Source organism: Ambystoma mexicanum, chromosome 7p, assembly GCF_040938575.1.
Source record: "Ambystoma mexicanum isolate Mex_15411 chromosome 7p, UKY_AmexF1_1, whole genome shotgun sequence".
Lineage (NCBI taxonomy): Eukaryota > Metazoa > Chordata > Amphibia > Caudata > Ambystomatidae > Ambystoma > Ambystoma mexicanum.
The window spans coordinates 925595675-925619594 of record NC_090939.1 but is presented as its reverse complement, the minus strand read 5'-3'; the positions used below and the strand labels follow the sequence as shown (position 1 = coordinate 925619594).

The window sequence follows — 23920 nt, the reverse complement described above, 5'->3', positions numbered from 1 at the left end:
TAAAACGGGTGGGGAGGGGTTAGGGTGGGGTTAAAAACATAAGGAAACGGGCACCCCCCAAATTTAAAAACAAAATAAAAATTGTATTTTTTCATTGTCAAAGTTTCGTTATAAAATACCTCTCTGTATTTGTATTCGTTATAATCAAATAGAACCATAACAAGTGCCTCAAAATCACAGATAGCAATAATTTACCTTTCTAGATAAACTCAGTACCATGTCGATGTTTTTGTTAAAAAATGTGTTGCAGCACTGGTTGGGCTGCTCCAAACTATGCCTAAAAATAAAATGAGGAAAATGAAATCTAAATGCATGCATAAGGAGCTAAGTCCTTCCCAGAGCGCCCTCCGCCAGTATTCCCTGCCGGCAGAGCTGTGAAAGACAAGGGAGAGCAACTGTTGTGATTATAGGCCCCTCCACTGGTTTTCGTCATTTTGTTTCAGTGCAGCGCTTGGGGACATTTAGCTGGGCGCCTACTGATGTGTCACACAAAGAAGCAAAGAGCAAATTAAATCAGAGTGTTTCCGGTCATATCGAGAAGTGGTGCTTGCCCAGTTTTCCAGTTTTTCCTAAGTAGCCCCAGTAGTGTGAAGTCAGATTGTCCATCTTCCTATAGCATTTAGCATAAACACTACAGGGCAAGTTCACAAAAAGTTACTATGAGTAGCTCTGACTTACTCCTGGAGAGGGCTATTCAATGTATGAAAGAAGCTACTATGAATAACTTTGAATTGCTGCAAGTAAATCAGGAGTAAGTCAAAGATACTCATAGTAACTTCTTTTTTAATTCAATCGCTCTTAATAGGAGTAAATCAAGGGTAAGTCAGCAGTGGCGGCTGGGAACCTTTTGAACAGGACAGGTGTAAATGTAAGTTTCTAATATGCGTGAGTGAACGAGTGCAGTGAGGGAGGGTGAAGCAAACAATGGTGGTTTGAGGGTAATTCGAGAGGGTTCCCCCCAGGAATTATTTTTAAATAAGGGGTTACAATGGGTCATGTTACAGCATTCTCTATGAACAATTGGTAAAAAAGCTAAACAGTTTGCAAACAATTTTGTATGGTAGCACATGAAAAAACCCAACAGATTCAGGTCACCAACAGTGCACAGTACCATTTTCCAATGCATTTTCAAGATGCCATTGCCCACAACATGCCCCAATGTATACATTCTGGCTGTGCCCATACATGGTCATGCATGCTACAGCAATATATGCCGTTATTACCATACAAGAACTCCCAGCCAGTAAACAAATGCCATTCTACAGAAAGTATAGCCAGACTTACTGTACCAAGAAATGCCAAAGAACCAAGTAATCACACTTATGTTCTGCTTTTACCCTTGATGCAAAGTACAATAATACCATGATACACGCAGAATATATGGTGAGACTGGAGCCATCATTCTAAGCCAGCCTAGCCAGGTAATAACACTTATCATGGATACCTTTACCTTAATCATAATTAAAAAATGTCATGCCACATTAAGAAAATATATGCAAACTAACACTGGTAGTGCCAGTCTGCATATACTTTCTTATTGTGGCATGGCTTTTTCCTACTTGGCATTAAGGGTAAAGCAAACATGATAAGTGTTATTACATGGCTATACTGATCAACATTCAATGTAGGCTTCTCCAGCTATTAATAAAATGACATGCCAAAATAAGAAAGTATATGCAGGCTAACACGACAAATGTAGGACAGTCTAGCCAGGTAACACCACTTATCATGTTTGCTTTACCCTTGATGCAGACTGCATCAAGGGTAAAGCAAACATGATAAGTGTCATTACCGAGCTAGATTGTCCCACACTGAATGTAGGCCAGTGACAACACTAACCATTTTTACTTTACTCTTGATTCACAGTAACTGTGCATCAAGGACACAAATAAACAAGTTTGGTGTTATTACCTGGCTAGACTTGCCTATATTCAATGTAGGCCAGGGACAACACTTGTCATGCTTGCTTTACCCTTTATGCTCAACAATCCTGCATCAAGGAAAACGTAAACATACGTGTTATTACGTGGCTAAAAGGGCCTACATTCAATGCAGGCCAGTGTATCCACATAATAACACTTATCCTGTTTGCTTTACTCTTAACAAGGGTAAAGCAAACTTAAGTGTTACTACATGTATAGCCTGGCCTACGTTCACTCTAGGATAGTCTAGCCAGGTAATAACACTTACCACCTTGGCTTGACCCTTGATGCATAGTTATTGTGTATCAAGGTGCAAAGCTGACCTAAGTGTTATTACATGAATCGACTGGCCTAATTCAGTGTAGGCCGGTCTATGCAAGTAATACAAATTAATTTACATTTTTTTGCTTTAACCTTTATGCACAATGCTGTGCATAAAGGGTAAAGCAAAAATGAATGCCATGCCCCCAGCTGCCCCACCCCTAAATTTAGGGGTGTGGACTGTCACACACCCATGCACACAAACACTTCCACTCACACATTCATACTTCATTCATTCAACTCCTTGCAAGCACGCCTTCATGAACTCAAATACCAACATACATACATTCATGCGTACAAGCCATACATGCATGCATACAAACACATTACAATAAAAAAAAACACTCCATTTACCACACTGTGCCTTCTTGGAGGACCAGATGGCCCACCCCTATAGACACGCTGACTGACAAGAAAAAGAGGACTCCTCTTCTGCAAGTCAGCGTGTTTACGCTGGTAGGGCAATAATGAGAGGGAGATGGACCAGTCATCAAGGCCCCTTTACCTCCTGTTATTATTCACTATGCTTGGTGTGTGGGAACAGCAACCCTTACCCATAGTGCTGGGCAGCCATTTTATGCCAGAGTTACTCATAAGAAACCTGTTTTGTGAATCAAATAGCCTTCTTGAGGAGTAAGTGAGAGTAACCAATAATAACTTGTTTTTTTAATCAATTAGCCCTCTCAAGGTGTACGTCATAGGTGAGTCATTGTTAATCACAGTAACTTATTCTGTAATTAAAACATCTTTCTCCTGGTGTAACCAAAGAGTAAATCAGAGTTACTCATTCTAACTTCTTTGTAAACTGGCCACTAAAACGAAAGGGTGAACAAAAACACAAATTCAGAGCAGTATCCTGTGAGGAAGGATAACTCAAGGCTGACTCTTTTGTCTTGAAAGCAAGATAACACAGCACAATACAGGTTCAAATCCCGATCCCGCACTTAAAAACCACTTACTGGTATTAAGCATATTATAAAAGAACAATTACAATTGCAATCTCATAAAACGGATTTTTTTAAATTTCAGATTAACATCTAGTGCCTGTGTTGAAATTCCTTCCACTGCTTAGAATGCGTGTAATCCGTAGAACTCAATGTGCTAAAATAAACTTCAAAATACTCCTGCTATGTATCATTATCCATCTAGTTCCCCAAGCTGTTAACAGACTGAAAAAGAAATCACATCTCATTTTTCAGACAGCCTGAACATTGACATGTTAGCAACATTTTCAAACGGAAAAGAAAACAAGTTCAAAGGCCTGTTTGCCAGATACAGCATCTAAAATTCCAGTATGGATTAAGGACACGTCAGTACTGTGTGTTAGCAATTTCCAGAAAAGATACCAGATTTACATTCTGGCCCAAGTGTTACTGCTCTGCGCATCTTTTCACACGTGCTGCAAAGCAGCCTTACCGTTCGCGTTCCTGCTCGAGCAGGTTGGTGAACTCGTCGCTTTTCTCCATGTACTCGGTGTGCTTCCGCTTCTCGTCCTCCAGCTCATACAGCGTCTGCCTCTGGGATTGTTCCACCATGAGAAGCTGGTCCAGCATTCTCCTGTGCGTCTCCTTTTGTTTCTCTACCAACCTGTCCAGCTGTAAATGGGAACACGTGTTATTATGGCCTACTAACCATCAAACGTGCAGGCCGCATCACGTTAGCATATGTTCTGCTATGCTCCTTACCGATGTTTGAAACAGCATTTGTATTTATTTATTTATTTTGCAATTTGTATAGCACACCCAGTAGGCATCTGGGCGCTGTGCTTGACAGTAAACAGTATCATTATTTTTTTAACGGGAACCTTCAATTTTGCGCTGCCAGTTAATCAAATAGTTATTAGTATTTTAGCTTTCACAAACCATCAAGTCTATAAAAGACAGAAAGAAGGGGAAAGAAGACGAACCACAATCACTTCTTAATTTGTTAAAACAAAATACGTGCCAGTGCCCAAATATTTTCTAGCACTCCTGTGACTCTGCCAGCAGGCGCCACTGCTGCCACCACCCATAGCAGCTCCCACATAACTGGGGTTACACTGCAGCGCACAGCTGCTCATTGTGCTTGGTGGATGCGCTGACTATCACCACTTGATAATTAAAGGGACTCTGAGACAATAGTGCCAGGACTCAACAATAGGTGCCAGAGCTGATCCCTGGCAAATACTCCCACAAGCTAAGCACTGATAAACAAATTGAATCCCTTGCTGTCAAAATACGCAAACATTTTTACAAAATAAACATGGTTCCAAGTTTTAAATGTATGTTATACTATAAGCACATTGTTTTGTCCAATTAATTATTTCAATATGTTAGTGAATATTTAGCAAGAAACATTCCTTTCCCCGTTTCCACACATTTTACAGTTGTTTTCTTGATTTATTCATGATTTCTATGATGAAGCATGTAAGCACAGCTGCAGCAAGACTAGAGCTTTATTTCGTCTCCTACCAAGTCACCTAATCAGAGCACTTTGTGACCCCCAGGTGCTGCTTCGTGGGCAGCCACCACCTGCAGAATCCCACAGCCCTCACCTTCTAAGTGACTTTGTCCAGATGACACCATCTCATTCTAAGTGAACTCACATCACATCTGCAACCAGGGCGGGGGGTGCAGCCAATTAGGTCCCACAGAACGTGGGCTGAAATTTCCAATCTCAGCCTGCATTCCACAGAACTGCAGCCTGTCGCCCCGTCGCGGGCCGCCATCTTTCCCCACCCCTTCACTTCTTTTTCTTTGCCAAAGCCCAAATCCCCACCCCCCACTTACCTTTTTCCATCAGCGTCGCCTGGTGACATTGCTGCCGCGCCATCCTCAGGGCCCGGCTGGCCGCCATGCAAAGTAAAGAGGTGCTCCGTATGGAGTCCCGCCTTCCCTTTCCATGGAGGCCATCTTTGGCAAAGTATTTTCATTCATTGAACGGGACTTGCGCAGCATCCCATTCAATGAATAAAAATACCTTTTTTTTCACATCCCGGGTTACCACTTTGGTGACCCCAGGGTGCTAATGGCGTTAGCACACGGTCCCATGGGCTGGAACGGGAGTTAACGGCCCAGAGCCCTCATTAACGGCCCAGAGCCTTCATTAATGGGGCCTTGCTTCGCTCAGGCCTTTAACTTAGGCTGCCGGGCGTTACCCCCGTTCCGGCCTTGGAACGGGGTGTTCACATCACATTATGCACTTTCCACCTATTTATTATCCTTCCCCAAGCTCTATAATATGCGACAACAGTTTACCTACTCTATATCCCTCTATGCATTGACTGTGAACAGAAGGTAGAATGCCATCTGAGATCCTCAGGTAATACAACACTAGTGGTTGCAGCCTTTAGGAAAAAGGAACTTGGTTTTAGAAGGATGGAAATGGCAGCGTCCTACCTTTCGAACAATCTACCATTGGCCATCAGAGAATTTGGGATGCCCCGCTCCACATTCACAGAAAACTGAAGATTTTAATTTTCAAGAACTTCTTTGACTTGCTTTGTGGACACCCTTTCCTGATACAAAGAGGACTCCTAAGTAATTTAATTTGGCTACCAATGGAATTCTGCAATGATTGCTTAGCATTACCGGGAATCTTGCTGGTCGCCTAGCCCTGTGGCACACCATTGCTGAGGATTTCTTGTCGTTGAAATGTAAGCCTATGCGATTCATAAACTGAGTGTATTCTGTGATCAACCTGTGGAGCGAGCGAGAAGTACGGCCATAAGCACAGTATCATCTGTAAGCACCAAAGTCGGTAGTGCCCTGGGCCCCCGTTTAGGTATATCGGCACCTACTGCGATCAAGGTGGAGCGGAGACCGTTGATATACAGGCAAAACGAGAAGGGGTCCAACACACATCCATGCCTAACCCCCGTTCTTACCATAAAAGAGTCAGTGCAATGGCCATGTGATCAACTTCTAAAACATGCATTTGTGTTCTGATGCATGACGTCCAGTAGTGACAGTAATTCAGCCGGGCAGTTCATTGACTGGTTCACATGCCACAATTTATGATGCATGGCCTTGTCAAAAGCCATGCTCACCACCATGAAGGCTAAATAGATCACCCGAGTATGTTTGTATTCTGGGCCCAGGGCCACTAGTTCCCAGAATATTGTTGAGTCATTTTTAGGAGCAGCGTTTACCAGATCCTGCCAGGAGTTTTGATCAAGCACTCATTTCCTCCTGGCTTCTTTTTTTTTTGGAATTAGCTCTTGCCACAATTTTCACAAGGGATTTTGTAGCAAGGAGAGCAAGTTAGATTTTGTCCTAGTGCACTCGCTATTTAACCAGCCAATAGGTGTGCGGTTCCCATTAGTTTTAACTAATGCCTGGAATTTTCTGACATTCCCAATACCACCCCCCCCAAATAAAACTCAATGGGAATTTTCGGCAAATCTCCTGTGGCAAAACACCCGTCGGAAGAACGGGTGTTGGCAAAAGGACGCGAAAACCATGTAGACTACTTATTTCTGATTTGCATTCTGCCTGTATTACTTCTACTCTTGTGGGGTTCTTTTTTTGGTGTTCTTAGTGTGTTAGTAGGGAGCGATTTCTTTGAAATAGACGTGTTTGGAAACTCCTTTTCTTTAGTAATTTCTGTACTGTTTTGTTTTGAACATTGGCCCTGCTATGTTATCTTCCTAGAGCGTGTAGCCACCCTTGGCAAATACTATCTATGAGATATAGGGCCTCATTACGACTTTGGGAATGGGGAATTACTGGGCCATTCCGAGTATGGAGGGCCCGGTAATTCCTCCTTCAGGGAACCCGGGCCCGGTCCTTCCCCATTCCCATTTGAGCCCCCATAGGGCTCAATGGGAATGGGGAGGGAGCTAACAACGGGCCCACTCATAATGGGCCCGTTGTTAGCTCCCTGGTTCCCTCGCGGGACCCACTATGGACGTCTGGATAAACCAGATGTCCACAGCGGGTCCCGCGAGGGAACCTTGTAATAGTGCGGAGTGCATTTAATGGCGCTGGCACCATTACCGGCGCCGTTAAACCCATTCCGCACATCTTATAATGAGGCCCATAGCGTGTTGTTTTATCTGCGTAACCTGTTTGAATTGTGCACCTTTTAGCTGAGCTGTGGTGTAAGTTTGAGCACAGCGCATCACAGCCTTTACTCCACTTTGTACTTCTTCAGGTCATCAAGGATTTTGTAACAACTGCCATTAGTTTTAGCTCCTAGGTGCCACTCAGTGATGCTAATTGCGTTTGGCACAGAAAGGCGCTTTAGCACCACCAATAGTTTTGGCTCTTGGGCGGTGCATTTGCGCCATTCAGTGAATCTGCGTTGGGGTGTTCTGCACCATCATTAGTTTTGCCAACGTCCAAGCACAAGGCAGGTGGGTGGGATGACACATGCATGAACACCCATGTACCTCAGGGGTTACATTGTTGACTTTGCCAATGCTTGTTTTGCAAAATGGGTATATGAAGTACAGTACTCACACAGTGTGAAAATTAAATTGCCATTGTGCTTTTCTTTCCCTTATAATGGCAATACCAAATGTGCTGACCTTTAAGAAGTGCATTGTTCCCAAAAGATGGCTGCTTTTTCAGACCGCCATATCGGCTGTTGCTTCTTCTGTGGAACCAGGGATTTTCATGAAACACCCCAGGGCCGTTTTCGGCTTTTGGCCCTCAAGCAGGTTATCTGGAATATATATATTGAAGCCTGCGGCTCCAGTAAGGGTGAGAGACGGTTCCCTATGCATGTCTGCTCTCTAGAATCAATAATGTTTGCGCTGTTTTCTTTAGAACTGCATCACCGAGTTCTCCCGCTTTTAAGCTCTGTGATCAGAAGAATAGCTCAGGAGCAACGGTTCTCCTTGGAAACAAGATGACATGAGCAACACCGGTTCGATCCCCGTGTGGATCGACACTTAGAAACCTCTGGGTATTAAGTGTGTTATAATAATAATAAAAGGTGTTTTTATTACACATTTGAATAGCCCTCAATGTATTGACCTCGTAAGTATGAGACAGGCCTTTCTGGATTGCAGTCTGAGGTTGTAGGCTGTACACAAATTATTGAAGGCAGTTCTTAACGCTTTGCCTCTGCTATCTCATATGTGTGTCTGCTGGTCCTTTCCATCCCCACACACACAAACACATAACTTTACCTGAGCGAGGCATCTAGAAAAGTAAGATAGACACTCATATAAATCAACTAGACCTATATCTTGCACATATTTCCATTACCCTGACACCATGAGCTTCACAGAAAATAGAGCACCGATCTAGCCACATTTCGGCCGAACGTATGGATGAAATGAACACTGGCAAAAAGAATGCTACACGTTTTGGGCAATAAAGAAAATGTATTTATTTATTTATTGTTTGCTTTTCAGGCGCTTACACATTACTGTCTCATAACTGCCACAGGGCAGGGAGGGAGCAGGGGAGGTAAACACATTACAACACAATATTTAAGAACAGAGGGTGCAGGGACGAACCTACTATGTCTTGTGAGTATTCAGAACGTGCAAGTGCAGAAGTGCGAGCCTCCAGAGCGGAGGGTGTGCAGATGCTAAGTGCTGTGGATAGACAGGCGCTGGGAAGAATTGGTGTGGGAGGTCAAGGCCCTGAGGATGCACAAGGGCCATGAACAGTGTTTCAGCAACTGTGGGATTAGCAGAGGGTGAGAAGGAGGAAAAGAGGAGGAAAAGAGGAAGGTCTTTAGGAGCTTCCGGAATGTGAGGAGATCCTGCTCAAGACGCAGAGGGAGGGGGAGGCTAATCCAGAGGAGGCAGCCCGAAGAAGAAAGTGAGAGACCACCTGCACTTTGTTTAGCAAAACACTTTACACACAGAGAGTTGGTGCCAGAGGAACAAAGTGGTCTAGACAGGGAGTTTTTAGTGACATAGTGGGTCCCTGGGCATAGACAGCCTTGTGGATGATGCAGAGGGGTTTGAATTTAATCTGTGCAGCAACCGGGAGCCAGTGAAGACTTTTTAGTACAGGCGAGATGCGGTCCCTGAGCTTTAGGCCAAGGATAAGTCTCACTGCTCAATTCTGGATAAGCTGGAGGGGTTGCAGGGTTGAAGAGGGAAGGTTCAGGAGGAGGTTGTTACAGTAGTCAAGTCTAGAGAGAACCAGGGCTTGAGTAACATTGAGCATCTGAGGGAAAGTGAGAGAAGGTAAAATCCCTTTGACAAGGAAGAGCTGATAGTTGGACTTCTTGGCAATGTCCTGAGTGTGAGAGAGGAAGGAGAGAGATGAGTTAAAAATGACTCCATGGTTTCTAGCTTCAGTTGAAGGCGAAGGGGGAGAGCCCAAGGAGGAAGGCCAGAGTTAGGAGAAGAAGGAGGTAGCAGGGGTCCCAATGGGAAGGATCTCAGGTTTACAGGCATTGAGGCAGAGATCATTGGGGCGCACCAGGACTGGATGGCAGATAGGCAGTCAGGGACGATGGAGGGTGCAAGGTGGTCATCAGGGAGTCTGAAGAAGAGCTGTGTGTTGTCTGCATAACACTGGAAGTTGGAGGAGAAAGAGGAGATGAGGAGTGCAAGGAGAGCAAGGTCGATGTTAAAGATAAAGGGGGAGAGAATAGAGCACTGGGGGGCACCACAGGTAGAGATGGAAGTGGGAGAGGATAAGGGTCCAAGGATGATTTGAGAGGAGCGGTTAATGGTGAAAGAGGAAAGCCAATCCAGAGCCCGTTCCGAGATACCAAGTGTATCATGGAGCCTCTGTATGAGGATGGAATGGTTGACTGTGTCAAATGCAGAAGAGAGATCGAGAAGGATGAGGACAACCAGAGAGTTGGAGTCCAGAGATGCGATCAGTTCTTCACGGGTGTTCAGAAGAGCAGTTTCTGTGCCTCTGGATGCTCAGCATCCAGATTGATGATCGTGGAGGCCATCAACAAGTTCAGTGTGAGAGTTGAGTTGAGGCAAGGCCAGCTTCTCAAGCAGTTTCCCCAGGAAGGGGTGATGGAGATGGGGCAATATCTGGCAGGGCAGGAAGGATCAGAGGATTTTTTTTCAAGAGTGGGCCACAAGGGAGTGCTTGAGGGGGAGGGGAAGGATCAGTGACAAAAAAGTGACTGCAGAAATCAACGAGAGCAGGGGCAAGAGAGCCAATGTTATCCCTGATGGTCCTGGATGAACAAGGGGAGACCTGTTTAGAAGAGACCTTCATGGGGAGAAAGCTCTCGTAACATATTCCATTGTGACAGGAGAGAAGGAGGAGGAGGGAGGGGAGGGAGTGTAGAATGGGAGATCAGAATGTCCTGATTTGTAGCAAAGTGTGAGGCCAATCCCTGTTAAGGTCCCCGCAGGACAGTTAAGTAAGTTATTTTTCTTTTGTAAACCTTTCCTGGACCTAGACCACGCTAGATATAATGATTTACACAACTTTATTTGGCAGTTTGCCATAAACGCATTATACATAAGCATTACATAAGCATTACACATAAACAGAATGAAACATACATAAAAAGCACAGGTGATCTCGAGAAGTAAAATAATAGTTTGACACAATTCATAGACATGCATTCAATGCGTGGGAAATACAGCCAACATGGAGGAAGTCAGATAGAACCCGTTTGAGCCCACTTTGTCCTTCTCAGCCATGCCCACCATAAAAACGATGACACAAAGACAGCATTTAAGTCATTTGTATTCTTGCAGAGATCCAAGGTAGAACCGACTGACCTTATATTTTTTTTATCATAACAAGCGGAATAAATAGCAGGATCTGAGGTCTTGAGTATTGTTTCTATGTCTAGCATGCTTCAGGAACTAACCTGGATGCATTTATTGACGTCTATCACTGTCTTTGTTCAGTGGTGTGCTTAACTTCGAAGTGCTATCACCAAATCATTGTGCCCTGGGCCTATTAGAAACTTCACAATAGAAAATGACAGAAGCTGTTTGCCATCTGCAGGGGTTCTGAACCTGTATGAAGATGGGGAGAGCTTGAAGAATTTCTTCACACAGTCGTTACGTGGCTGGATTTGAAGAGATAGATAAGAAGTCGGTCGTGCCGATAGATACCTTTGTGAAATAGTATGCAGACATTTCATTGACTTACCTCTGATGGACACATAAGTACAAACTTCTATGCAAATGAATCTCCTATTTGCAAGTTTCCAAGGCTTCTAGTTATGGAAATATGTGAGCAAGCTGGGCCGAGACTAGGGAACAGACATAAAGGACACAAACAGGGGCCTGGTGCCACATAGTATACAGCATTACATTTCATCGATAGGAGTGAGACATAACCAGGAGCGGGAGCCTGGGGGCGGTCTGGGGGTGCACGATGCCATTTTATTGGCTAAGAGGTGGAGATTGAGTCTGATAGTACACCTTTCCACTGATGGCCGGGCTTGGATCGGGGGAAGGGCATTGCAGCGGAGGAGTGGCGAGGTGAGAGAAGGAGCAGAGGTGGGAATGGGCACATTCAGTGAATTTTAAAACTTTGTTTATGGAGAGAAACAGCAGAGAAGAAGACCAAGGAGTAGGCTAAACAATAATACATTTTTCTTAGCTTAAGGACAGAAATACGAGATTTGTGGTGTGATGTGTGTAAGGCGGGACAGAAAACATGTGTACTTGGATATCTGGGCATTGTTGAAGAAGTTGTATGAGTTATTAGTGCAGTTCTTGAGATGTGGCTGACAAAATCTTATCCCGCCTTTCTGTGTATTTTATTGTTCATTTATAACGTACTTAATACCATCGAGTGGTTTCTTAGTGCAGGATCAGAATTCAAACCTGTGTTGCGCTGCGTTGTCTTGCTTCCAAGACAAACGTGCTGCCCCTGAGCTATCCTTCCTGCCCATGTACTTTTGATATCTGATGTGTAACTCTGACTGAACTGTGTTTCGTTCCTGGGTCTTGTCTATTGTGTTGTTGTGTGTTGAATTGGAGCGATAGAGTGGAGGGTGTAACAAAGTGATCACTATTTATAATAAGAAAGGTTCCTGCAGGGGTGGATCACCTGCTAGACATGAAATGTTTAAGGCTGCCAGTAAGGACAATAACCATGTCTTTTATTTTCATTAAGATGCTGTGCAGACTGACCTCTTAGAATATCCCTCTCTCCTCCAGCCTCAAACTCTTATTTTGCTTTGTCGTGTGCAATTTGTTTGTGTGACTAATGTTGTCCATATATTGAAAAGGTTAATCCTAACAGCAGTAGCGGTTGCCGTAATGAGCACCTGGAGTCTAAGGGTACTGCCAATAAGGACCCTGAGATTGCAAGCCTTGAGGTGAAGGAGCGAGGAGGTCACGAGGGGGAGATGAGAGCTGGGAGTGTGGGGTTAGCATCAGAGGAGGGGCGAAAGATGACTTCAATCTTGGAGGACTTTAGCATCGGGAAGCTTAGATCCACCAAGTGATGGATGGCTGTCAGGAGTCTCATGAATGCAAACATGTACAGAAAACTCAAACCATCCAATGAGGGAATGCATCGCCATTCTAGAAGATACTTTAGCTGTCAAAATATGCAAATTCTGAAAACATTCCTGACATGATTTGTTTTTATTCCTGACTATGCCAGAAGAATTGTGTTGCATCACCGAGCCTGCTTCATTTCTGGTGATGAATGATGCCCTCTACTCTGTGGTGATTTGTGATGGTTTTTGCCTGCCAGTGACACAGGATCTATATGTATATGTGACTCATAGAAGCATGGTCCAACATGGGGCGTATTCTGCCTAATCTGCCTCCTCACCTGGCAATTAAGGTAATTTTGCATTTGTAAACACTGTTTACACAGGTGCAAATTTCCATCAGTCAGAACCCTGGTACAAAATGCAGCAGGGACCTTATGGTCCTCACAGTAACAACTGCACAGATAATTAGTTCGGAACTTCAAAAATCTCTGGAAGATGAAGAGAGGATATTCATGAACAGCACACTCATTTCTGATGCTAAAAATCAAATAGAGGCGATAAACAAACAATTTGCTATCTTCAAAACCAATACTCTAACTCGGAAAACTAATAAATTACAGAAGAATATTAAAGAGTTCAACACAGGATTAGTATACCCTTACACAACTGAGGAATATTCTAAAAATATAAAACAGATGGGTAATCCCCAGTCTGGACAGCAAAGACCAAGGAAGAGAGGGGTTAACTTTTCAGGGTCTAGCAGCAGCTCGTCAAGTGGTAATTCCAACTGGGGTTACAACCCATTTCAACCCAATCAATTTGGCTACCCACAACCACAGAACTACGCCCACCTCCCCCGCATCCTGTTTTAAGCCGAGGAGGGACTGGCGGAAGTTGGGGCCCACCACCATGGAACCCCGCCTTCCAAGGCCAACGCAGACGACCAAAGATGCAGGAGGAGACCAATTTAGAGCCAGATCTAGAACTACCCATCTTTAATTTAGCAAAGGCTCCACTCACAACCTCACAGATCTCAGTACTTTCCAAAGGCCTTTCATTTGTACCTACCAGTAGCACAGATTGGTACAACAGTGAGATGGAAATTCGAAGGTTCCTCCGCACCGTGAGATTACGCTCATTTTTTCATGAGCATGAAAACACCGAAACAGATCTAGACACAGGCTTACATCCCAAATCCACATTCGCACCCTCTGACAATCAGGTCCCAGATGATCTCCTTACGTTTGAAAGATGCGTCCTGCGGGACCTTAGAGCACTAAGTAAGAGGAATTGCGCCATCAAACAACAAAATATCACCAGACAAGAAAGAGAAGCTCTCTCTGCATTATCCAAACAACCGGAGCTTATAATCAAACCCGCGGATCACGGGGGTGGGATCGTGATCATGAAATCAGATCAATACCATCACATGATCATGGAACTCCTGAATGACTCAGAGAGCTATAAATTACTAAAGAAAGACCCCACCAAAGACTTGAAAATAGAAATTTCAGCCATGGTAGCATTTGCATTAGAAAGAGACTGGATATCGGAAAAAAAATCTGAATTTCTCCAGACATCCCAAGGCAGAACACCCTGCCTATATGCCCTCCCCAAAATTCATAAAAATCCAACCAATCCTCCGGGGAGACCTATTGTGTCGGGCTGCGGGTCCATACTTGAACCTTTATGTAAATTTGTTGACCATTTTTTAAAACCCATAAGTACCAAAACGGACACATATATTCGAGACACCATGCACACCATCCAGTTATTTGAAAACTTAGACTTTGACCAACACAAACAGTTATTAGTCACTCTAGATATCAAAGCACTACACACCAGCATACCCCAACAAGCAGCCATTGACTGTGTGTACAAATATCTGACTGCTACCAATATCGACATGAAAACTCCCCCAGAATTTCTCATTGAAATTATGACATTGGCCCTTTGCAAAAACTTTTTTGAATTTAATCAACAATTCTGCCTACAAACAAAAGGTACCGCCATGGGGGCAGCATTTGCCCCAAGTTTGGCCATTTTATTCATGGCAAACTTTGAGGCCACATTTGTTCTCAGTCATCTTAACAGATGGAGAGAGCATATCAAACAATGGGGTCGATATATAGACGACATCATATGCCTATGGGAAGGCACAGAAGAGGCCCTACTAGAATTTTGCTCCTGGCTCAACACATCTAGCCAAGACAGACAATTTACATTTGAATACAGTAATTCCTGTATCCATTTCCTAGATTTGAGAATTCAACACGACCAAGGCAAATTAACATGCACCACTTTTCGCAAACCCACTGATCGCAATACTTTGTTACATTTCCAAAGCGATCATCCTCAACATATCAAGGAAAACTTACTGTATGGGCAATTCCTAAGACTTCGCAGGAATTGTACCTCTTTAGACAACTTTTATCAAGATGCCAACCTTCTAAGTGACAGACTCAAACAACGCGGCTACCCCAAAAAACTGGTGTCAAGATCTCTTAAAAGAGCCCGTTTTACATGTCGTGATTCACTTCTCACACCCAAAACCTGAGATGCAGAGAATGATAAAATCACATGTGCCATTACCCACGGACAACATGCTTTTCAAATCAAAAACATCATTTACAAGTATTGGCCCATAGATAGACTCTGCCTCCCAGATCAAAATAAACACAGATTTGCATTCAAGAGGGGACGCAATTTGAAAGAACACTTGGTACATTCTATGTACAACAAAAAATCTCCCCAAACTCACATCTGGAATCTACGACCACTCAAAGGGCATTACCCATGTGGTACCTGCTCAGTATGCCAATTCACTATGAAAATTCAACAATTTCATCGGAACTAAAACATGGACCCTCAATGATGTTTCGAACTGTAAAACAAATCAAGTGGTATACTGCATAGAATGCCCATGCCACTTACGTTATATTGGACAGACCATGAGCAATGTCGGCATACGGATATCTGAACACCGTTCAAGAATCTGCTGCAAAAATATGACATCTCCACTAGTAAAGCACTACATGGAGAAGAAACACAACACCCAGGACATAAAATGGTGGGTCATTGAACGGGTTCGAAACTGACCCAACATCCAGGGTTGCCTGCTAGATCTTGAATGTCGTTGAATACATAGAATGGATTCTGTCACACATGGCCTTAATGAACAACAACTCTTCCCACAAAGATAATTTATTACTGTTGGGAGCGGATTTTTTGTCCCCAACCACTCTGGCCTGTATGCACCAGAAGTTTCTTGCCGCAACCTTCCAGTGTCTTTCTTAATATTTATCCTTCTGTTCCCTTACACACGGAGACTTTCTTCATTACATCCATCTCCGGATTGGTCCAAATAATACACACCCCACGGCCTTGGACTGCTCATACACAGTCACGTACACGCAATGGGTCGGTCAATCCCCCGGCCACCCTGGAGCTTCTCAGGGCATCGGATCTGCCCGGTGTCACCACCAAATCAGATCGAGTGACACCTCCATTTATTTTCCACTTTGGTCAGGGATATTCCAGGACTCGAGATTCGAGCCTCCTTCCCACTCAACCCACCGAGCCTCTCCAGCTCGCATGACACATCTCTTTTGCTGTACTCACCTTCAGCGCACGCATCGCGGTCTACATCTGCAGGGCTCTACTGCAAAGACTCCTATGCCTTCCGCTTCAGCGGCCGTCTCTGCAACACTTGTGCCACCGCAGCCGAGCGCAGAGACGAGCAACATCCCGTCAGCTTCCATTTCTGCATTGCTTTGGCTCGGGCCAATCTGGACTCTGAATTTTTCAGTATCCTGATTGGACCAGAGACCCACACACCCTCGGCCCATCCCCAGCCCGTGCCTGCCTTCATTTCCGCAGCCCTGCACTTGCCGAATGCACATCTTTCGGCAGCAGGCTGTCCTTCGAGTCTTGACCCAGCGCACAGCAACATTCAGACACAGGTAAGCTTCCCCCGGGCTCTGTGCCTCCCAGGACACACAAGCAGCGTTTGGGGACGTGTATTCCATTGCACTTCAACATGTAATCCGCCCAGTTTTCAACTTTCCAAACCAGCCCTTTCTTTTCTTTTCTCCCCTCTTGCTACAGAAAGAAAGAAAACAGACGGCCATACACCGTTTGATCCTCCCCCACTTTGGGAGTCCTTCTGTATATGAAGAAAAACCTGGATTATCCAATGATTTTTCATATTCAGGTACTGTGCTTCACATTTTTCTCATCCACTAAATGCGCACAGGCCAATACGTTAGGAGATTCATGCCTCCCCTCCATTTCATGATTTAATTTTTCTCTCTGTAACCACCTTACAGAGCATTATCCCGAGGGTGCAAGCTGCACAGAGCAGCCCAGTGAGGCAGCCACGGAAATACATTTTCTTCCAACCTGCCGCCCCACGCACGACGACTGCAACTATCCCTCCCTCCTGCTACGCCCAGTCCGGAGAGTCTGCAACAATAAGAGAGTGCCCATAAGGTTTCTGTGGTGTGATTTCTATTTATCAAGGCCACCACAGCCCTATAGAGACAAGAGTCCACACCAAGTTCACTCTATCTCCCATTTAAGGTTCCTTCTTTCCTTTAAAGTTTAACATGTGCTATTTTTGGAGATTATTTCCCAACCAGTTCTGATTCAGCCAACTTTTTTTTAATCCACCCTTGTAAGTTCAGCAGGGAAACACCACTATACCATGAGAAGAATTGAGCAATGTTTTTTCTCTCTTGGTCTCTTTTCCACAAGGGTCACTCAACAGCCCTGAAGAAGGCAGCTTCCACGTCCCTCTAATTTTTGATACATGATGGACGCCAAGGCTGCCGAAACATCATTTTGCAAGCAAGGGGGACCTTTGTACCAACTTCATTTGGTCAAGTGATACAATACTATATATAGATTGCTACACTTTTGGAAGTGGGATCCCCACTTAAACTACCCCCTGCGACGTTGGCACACATCCAGTTGGAATTATCTGGCATTTAACCACTTGGGACATTTTGGTCCCAATATAACTGTCTCTACATAGATATTCAATCATTGTGAGTTAGACGCAATCTCCCCAGATGGACAACGTTTAGACCACTGGATCAACCTATGAATTTGTTTCAATGTGTAAACTAATGCAAAGTTTGAACTGTTGATTAAGCAATTATCTTTCTGTTCTATGTTCTACAATTTATTAATTTTCTTTTCTTTACCACACTATGTTCAAGGTGTATATATTTCTTTCCTCATTTGAAAACATTATGGTTTAGTTTTCTTAACATTCTATGTTCTATGTTTCACACAAAACTGTAAATACGTGTGTTTAATACAAGCTATATATTTGCATGAACCCCTAGTGACTATGTGCTGTTTTTCCTTCTGGACTTATTCTTTGTTCGGGTCAAATATTTCATTTATGATAAATTCCATTAGTAAAAAAAACAGTGAAGGTCCCTTGATTTTATAAATTAAGTCTTGCTTTACTCAATGACACACAATCAAGAAGAAGCCTTCCAAGTAGCAGTACTAGTTTCTGTGTATACAGAACCCTGGTGGACAGCAAAGTTCCAGACGTTCCGCCACAGAGCAAAATACACCTATCTCAAGTAACACCTTTAAAGGTCTATCCAAGATTGTCTGCAACTCTTCCAGTCTTGCAATGTTGTGAGACTTCCTTATCTATATAATGTAAGACATTGAAATACTTGGGGTCCGATTCATACAATAAACTGCACGGAAAAAGGGGAGTTGCACGTGAAATCAGGCGAAAATCCCTGTTCCTCGATTCATGGAATCAAATGCGCAGTACTTGTGTGGAGTTCACGCAGGCTTGGCACACCTCTGCGAGCTATCAAGGGCCTTGCGCAAGACTCCACACAAGTACCAAACGGATACTTGGGCAGAACACGGAAAATGGGGAAGAACTTTCTCAAAGGTGGGCGTGCCGAGGGACAGCCTGTAGGCAGTCCCTCGCACCCCCACAACAGCTCACGTAAAAGCAAATTCATGGATCTGACCGTGCATCCTCCGACCTGCGAAAAACCAACGCACAGCCATCGAACTCTACACCAGCTGAAAGCAGGCGTAAGTACTCGCCCGGTGGATGTGCAAATATGGAGGTGCATTTGCATGTCAGATTGTGGGGGGCGTGCGAGCAGATGGGGTTCCGATCGTACTTTGGGGTGTGTGTACACATCATTGCGCGGTACAGGAATGGATTACTGGGTTTGCATGCAGGTTTTCACAAGTTATGAGAAACGCAGCACATGTTGTTGGGGTGCCGGTGACAGTCACGGGGGACCTTGCACAGTGTCTCCAAGGTGCAGGCCTGCTTGGGGGTTTGGGGGGGGACCCCAGGCAATGATTTCAGGGAGCATGTGTTTGCATCTGGTGTGGCGCAAATGTGGCAGTTTCTGGCTGTTTTGTCTCTGCGTGTGGGCGTGTGAGGGGCGTTCCGGCTGCCACTTGCGCATAGGGCTATAATGCGCATAGAGTTCCATGAATACGCATTGCGCACAGATGTTTATATGCGCACCGGATCACGCAGGTTTGTTCTCGGCACGCAGTACATGAGGGAAAAATGCGCACGATTCCATGAATCGGGCCCAAAATGTTCTCTTCAGGTGTAATATTTGTTAGGGATTTTGTGTTTATGGTAACATTTTATTTTATCATATATATTGATGTTGTTGGAGTGTTTCGTCAAAGAAACATTTTTGATAAAATAAGAACAAATGCGTGCACATTTTCCCAGGAACTAAGTCGCTGCGCCTTGATTTTTAATCCCCATGTGAAACCACTAGGAGATCTGGTTGCTGGTTGGTGAAGGCCCCTCCACTTCCACTTGAGGAGAGCTATGGATCACATCGCAGCACTCCTTGCCGCTCGCATGAGTGGCAAGTTGGGTGTGGCAAGTGACCGGTTGGTTGGAAACATAGTGCAGATCCAGGGAAGGTTGGGGAGTGGGCCCTGTTATTATTTGAAGCCTACTCAATGAAAAGGGGACCTTGCGTGAACATTTCATTTATATTCAGGGGTAGTTATGAGCTGATCAATATGTGCTGATTTTTTCATGTGAATAAAACTATAGATCAGCATTTCTTCACCAAGGACAAGTGGGGCTATATGTGAAGGTAATCGATTGCTCTATCTTGCTTCCAGGATGGACTACTGCTTATGCTATGAAAAATCAGGTTCAACGGCATTACATCAACCTGATGGAAAGAACAAAGAGAGACATCAAACAGTTCGGCTAGGGTTACAGCAGTCAAATAACAGTTTCCCCCAGGTTTCTTAGACTGTGTTCATTTGTTTCAGCAGGATATGGTGAATGATATAACGTCCATGGAGAGGGGCAAAGGGGAACCATTAGAAATAATGGAATTAGTTCACAGCCATAGTAAAACACTTATACCTAGTGTTCGGCTCCCTTCTTGTGGTTCAGGGACAATTAGCATCTTTCAGACCAGAATATGGCTAAAGTCTAAAATCATACAGAGACAACCAGCTCAAATCCCAACTAGTCCGCAAAGAGAGAACCCGCAAACAACCCTTCTCTTGTCACGCACCCACCATCTGGAACTGGTTCCTACTATTGACTCGGAATGCTGCCAGAATTGTCCAAGTTCCCAAATCTCTCAAAGCGTGGCTTTTTCAAAAGCCCCTGCCCATGGACTAATATCAATGGCCGCACAGAAAGAAACGTACAGTACAATGCTACTGTTAAAGATGCTAGCCCGAATGCTGGCTACACAAACCGTCTACAGCTCTCTGCTGCTGTCGGGCTAGGTCCATGCTTTAAACAATAACATAAAAATAAATAAATAGCAAAAGGGCATAGAGCAACTCCCAGGTATGCAGCATCTCAGATGCGCAGTGAGAGGATTTAAGCAGAAATTAGTAAAAGGACTGGCAGGTGGTGTAAAGACTGGAAGGGGGTATCTGTACTTCTGCCCTCTATATGGCAAAGCAGAGGCACAGAGCACCCCAGCCAAGGTTCTCTATATGGTAGCTATGTTCGAGCAACCAAGGCTTAAGATCTCAGGAGGTGATGCATGCTGGTTCCTAAGTACAGTAAGTCCCAGAGCCCAAACAAAGGAATGTCCACACATTATGGTATGTGCAAACACAGTTCTTTATATAAAAAATAAGGTTCAGAGATATATACACAATCAATAACACACTTTATACTTCGGTAATTCTATAATGGCAAATCTATAAAATTCTATGTGGTACCAGGCTTTAGATTCCTTTAAAATGCATCAACTGCTGGTAGTTATAAAAGAGCATACACATCTTTCAGTAATGTGTATCAGCAAAGATAATAAGGATGGAACACAGGTTAAGGTTCAGCAATGGCAGAATTCTTTATTTGGATATAGATGCACGATTCGAAATGAGGAGACCCCCATCTGGTCAACCTGTAATAAAATAATTAACAAGCCCAGTCTTTAAATGCTCAATAAGCCTTGCTTCTTGCTTAAAACATTGAACAACCTTGATGTACTTGAAGTGGAAGAGTTCTTCGATGATTCGTCGACGGGATCCTTTGAGGGTGTGCTCCCTTTCAAGCAGGAGCCCTGGGCATCCAGAACCTGGAGGAAAAGTGGAACATTGGTGCAGTTACAGATGCTGTGACCTTTGCTGTGCTCTTCAATGATCGTTTCCTCGATGGTGGAAGTCCTGGGAAGGTGAGGCGTGCGGCAGACCTCAATGCAAAGTGTTTGGTGCTGCAAATAAGACTCAGTGATGAATGTAGGCCCGTTTTGGGAGTTGCTTCATCAGTCCTTTTCCTGTTGGTGCTGCAGCTGTGACACATATCTCAGGACAGCTTCCGCGATCAGGACTCAACCACGGGCTGGACCTCGGATATTCACTCTGTCAGTGTCCTCGAGACATCTTTGTCGGCTTCTGGTGGCGGGAAACCCACTGGTGGATATTCCTCGGTAGTCGGCGACATTGGCTTTCTCCAGCACGACAAAGTGGTTGACGGTGATGGCAAGGGAGCCCTTGTTGAAGTGTTTTTAGTCAATGCATAGCATTTCGGCTCCGGACGTCGAACAGCACGCCATCAAGGTGCCCTGCTTCCGGCCGACACAATTCAACTGGCTTCCAGCAGTAACGGAAATCTTCAGAACCCTGGTCGACGTCAATGGACTTCGATGACCCTTGATGTCCAGGCGCTCGCTTCAGTATTCTCGGCGGACTCCTTCTCCGGACGTCAGACTCACAGAACTGGCTTCCAGGGTACCTCGATGAAGAACAGCAGTTTTTGTATGATGGTCCCTCGTAGCTCAGGGAGAGGTCTCCTAGCCAGGTCCTCTCTTGGATCAGTCATCGACAGACTCAACAGCTTTTAGATTAGATCCAAGGAAATGCAGCAGCTGGGCTTCAAGGATGAGCTTGAGCTTCAAGTTTCGACTTCACCAACTGAACAAATTTGTAAGTGAGAGGTCCCCAGATATACACATCTGTCCCTCATTCACTCTGGCTGAGCCAGGCTCAGTCAGCCAATCACACAGAAGGGCATTCATGCAGGCAGGCAGACAATCAGGCTCACAGGCATTGAGGCCATTCACTTCCACCGAGACACCCATAACAAGGAATGTCGATTGTGGCAAGGAACCAGCCATTCGGCACACTACACTGCATTCATGTCAGTTTAAGCAGGCTGTGTCATTGATTGTGTCATGCACACAGAAACTAGACACCCACAACAAAGAATGCATATTTTTCACACACTCTATTCACACAGGTCCCACCCCAACATACAGTCATTGGGAAGGCTCCAGCCAGTCTGGCTTGGACTTCCCCCACAATATCATATATGGTTCTTCCACCCAACAGCTAATCAGGGGAAGGGACAGAGTCAGGGCTTCCCGGGACATTTGGAAAACAAGGTAACAGGCAATAGAAACCAAGAGGCCCCAGGGGTCATCTTGTCTTCTAGCAGGAATCCACTGATTCCTGTGGCAGGGCCTGGGTATCCTAAAATGGAGGCTACCCAGAGCTCCTGTCACATCATCATGAAGCTGCCACCAGCCCATACCCTGCTCTGTGGGCAACACACAGGTGCCCAAAACATACACTAGGGCTATAGGATTGTACCCCCACCCATGGGTGCCATAAGGGTATCCCAAGGGTCTCTGTTCACCGCAAACAAAAAGAGGAATAGCTGCACTGCCAGTGATCCCAACTGGACTACTGTCTAGAAAATAACACAGAACACACATGATAAGGACAGGGAGGCCCTGTCCCTCCAATGAATGTCCAGCATCACAGGAGGGCAGGAATGTTTGGTGCTAATTCCTCAGAGATAGGAACAGAGTGAACAGGATAAAGGGATAGAAAGGGGTCTGTGGACCGGTCGCCCCTTCCAGTATTCAGCGCTAACATAAAAAGTGAGTTGGTGATTAATGAAATAATTAAGAAATAATACCCATTTAAAAGGACTGAACTGGCTGAAATGGACCCGAGTTAATGGGGGACCCTCAGGCATTACCACCTGGTCAAACCCTGCAACCCGAGTATTATTGCTTTTAGTACCCCAGGGATGAGAACTGGGGTGCTAAGAGTGATGCTTTTTGTGTATAATAATGGGCAGTGGTGAGTGTGTGAGCCTTGGTTTAACACAAGATAATACACCTAAGATGACTTCTATGGAAATGGAGGCATGTCCTCTATTTATTTCCATGGTTGTCCATGGAATGGAGAAGGGAGCCCCGTGAGGCCTAAGTTAGGCAGCAGTGTTGAGAGGTGTGAAGTGGAAGTTTGGGAGCTGGAGGATCAAGGGGGGTGGGTGATTTGAGTTGAGGAACTGAAGGGGTTTTGAGCAAGGCGGTGTGTGAACAATAAAGGTGGTTTAAACAGGGTGGGGAACATAACTCAACTTGCTCATAATGCAAGCTTGGCTTCATAGATAAAGCCCATGTTAGGAGCAAAATGATTGGCTGACACACCCACACAAGCTGCTAAAGTTAAAAAAGGTCAGGTGCTAGCACTATTATAAAAGTTATGTTCCCGGACAAGAATGGAATTCGGTTGGCTGGGGTGATTTGAAGAGGAAGAAAGTCTATTTTCATCATGTGGTGTCTGCCAGTATAGCAGTGTCCTAAGCTCCTGACACACGTGCTGTAAAGGACCAGTTTGGGCAGGAGAAAGGACGCGTGTGTGTGTCAGACATTTGGGGCCTTGCCTTAGTGCAAGCATAAGGGAGACAGGAAATTGGTATCCATAAGGCTGTTAGCAGCATTGGGGAGTGGTCTTGGTGGGAGCAGAGGTTGGCATAGTATGGAAACTCCCAGCTTGGGGCACTGCCCATCATGCAATTTCTGTTGGCCAGACCTCCA

General features: G+C 44.8%; 1 protein-coding gene across 2 annotated transcripts in view; it reads right to left on the bottom strand.

The window, feature by feature from the left end:
- FILIP1L (filamin A interacting protein 1 like) overlaps nucleotides 1-23920 on the bottom strand; it is a 1652893-nt gene that overhangs the window by 441857 nt on the left and 1187116 nt on the right. For both annotated transcript variants that reach the window (XM_069637213.1, XM_069637214.1), the window contains one exon: nucleotides 3660-3838. In XM_069637213.1, coding sequence (XP_069493314.1) covers nucleotides 3660-3838 — 179 coding nt within the window. The remainder of the gene's footprint in view (nucleotides 1-3659; nucleotides 3839-23920) is intronic.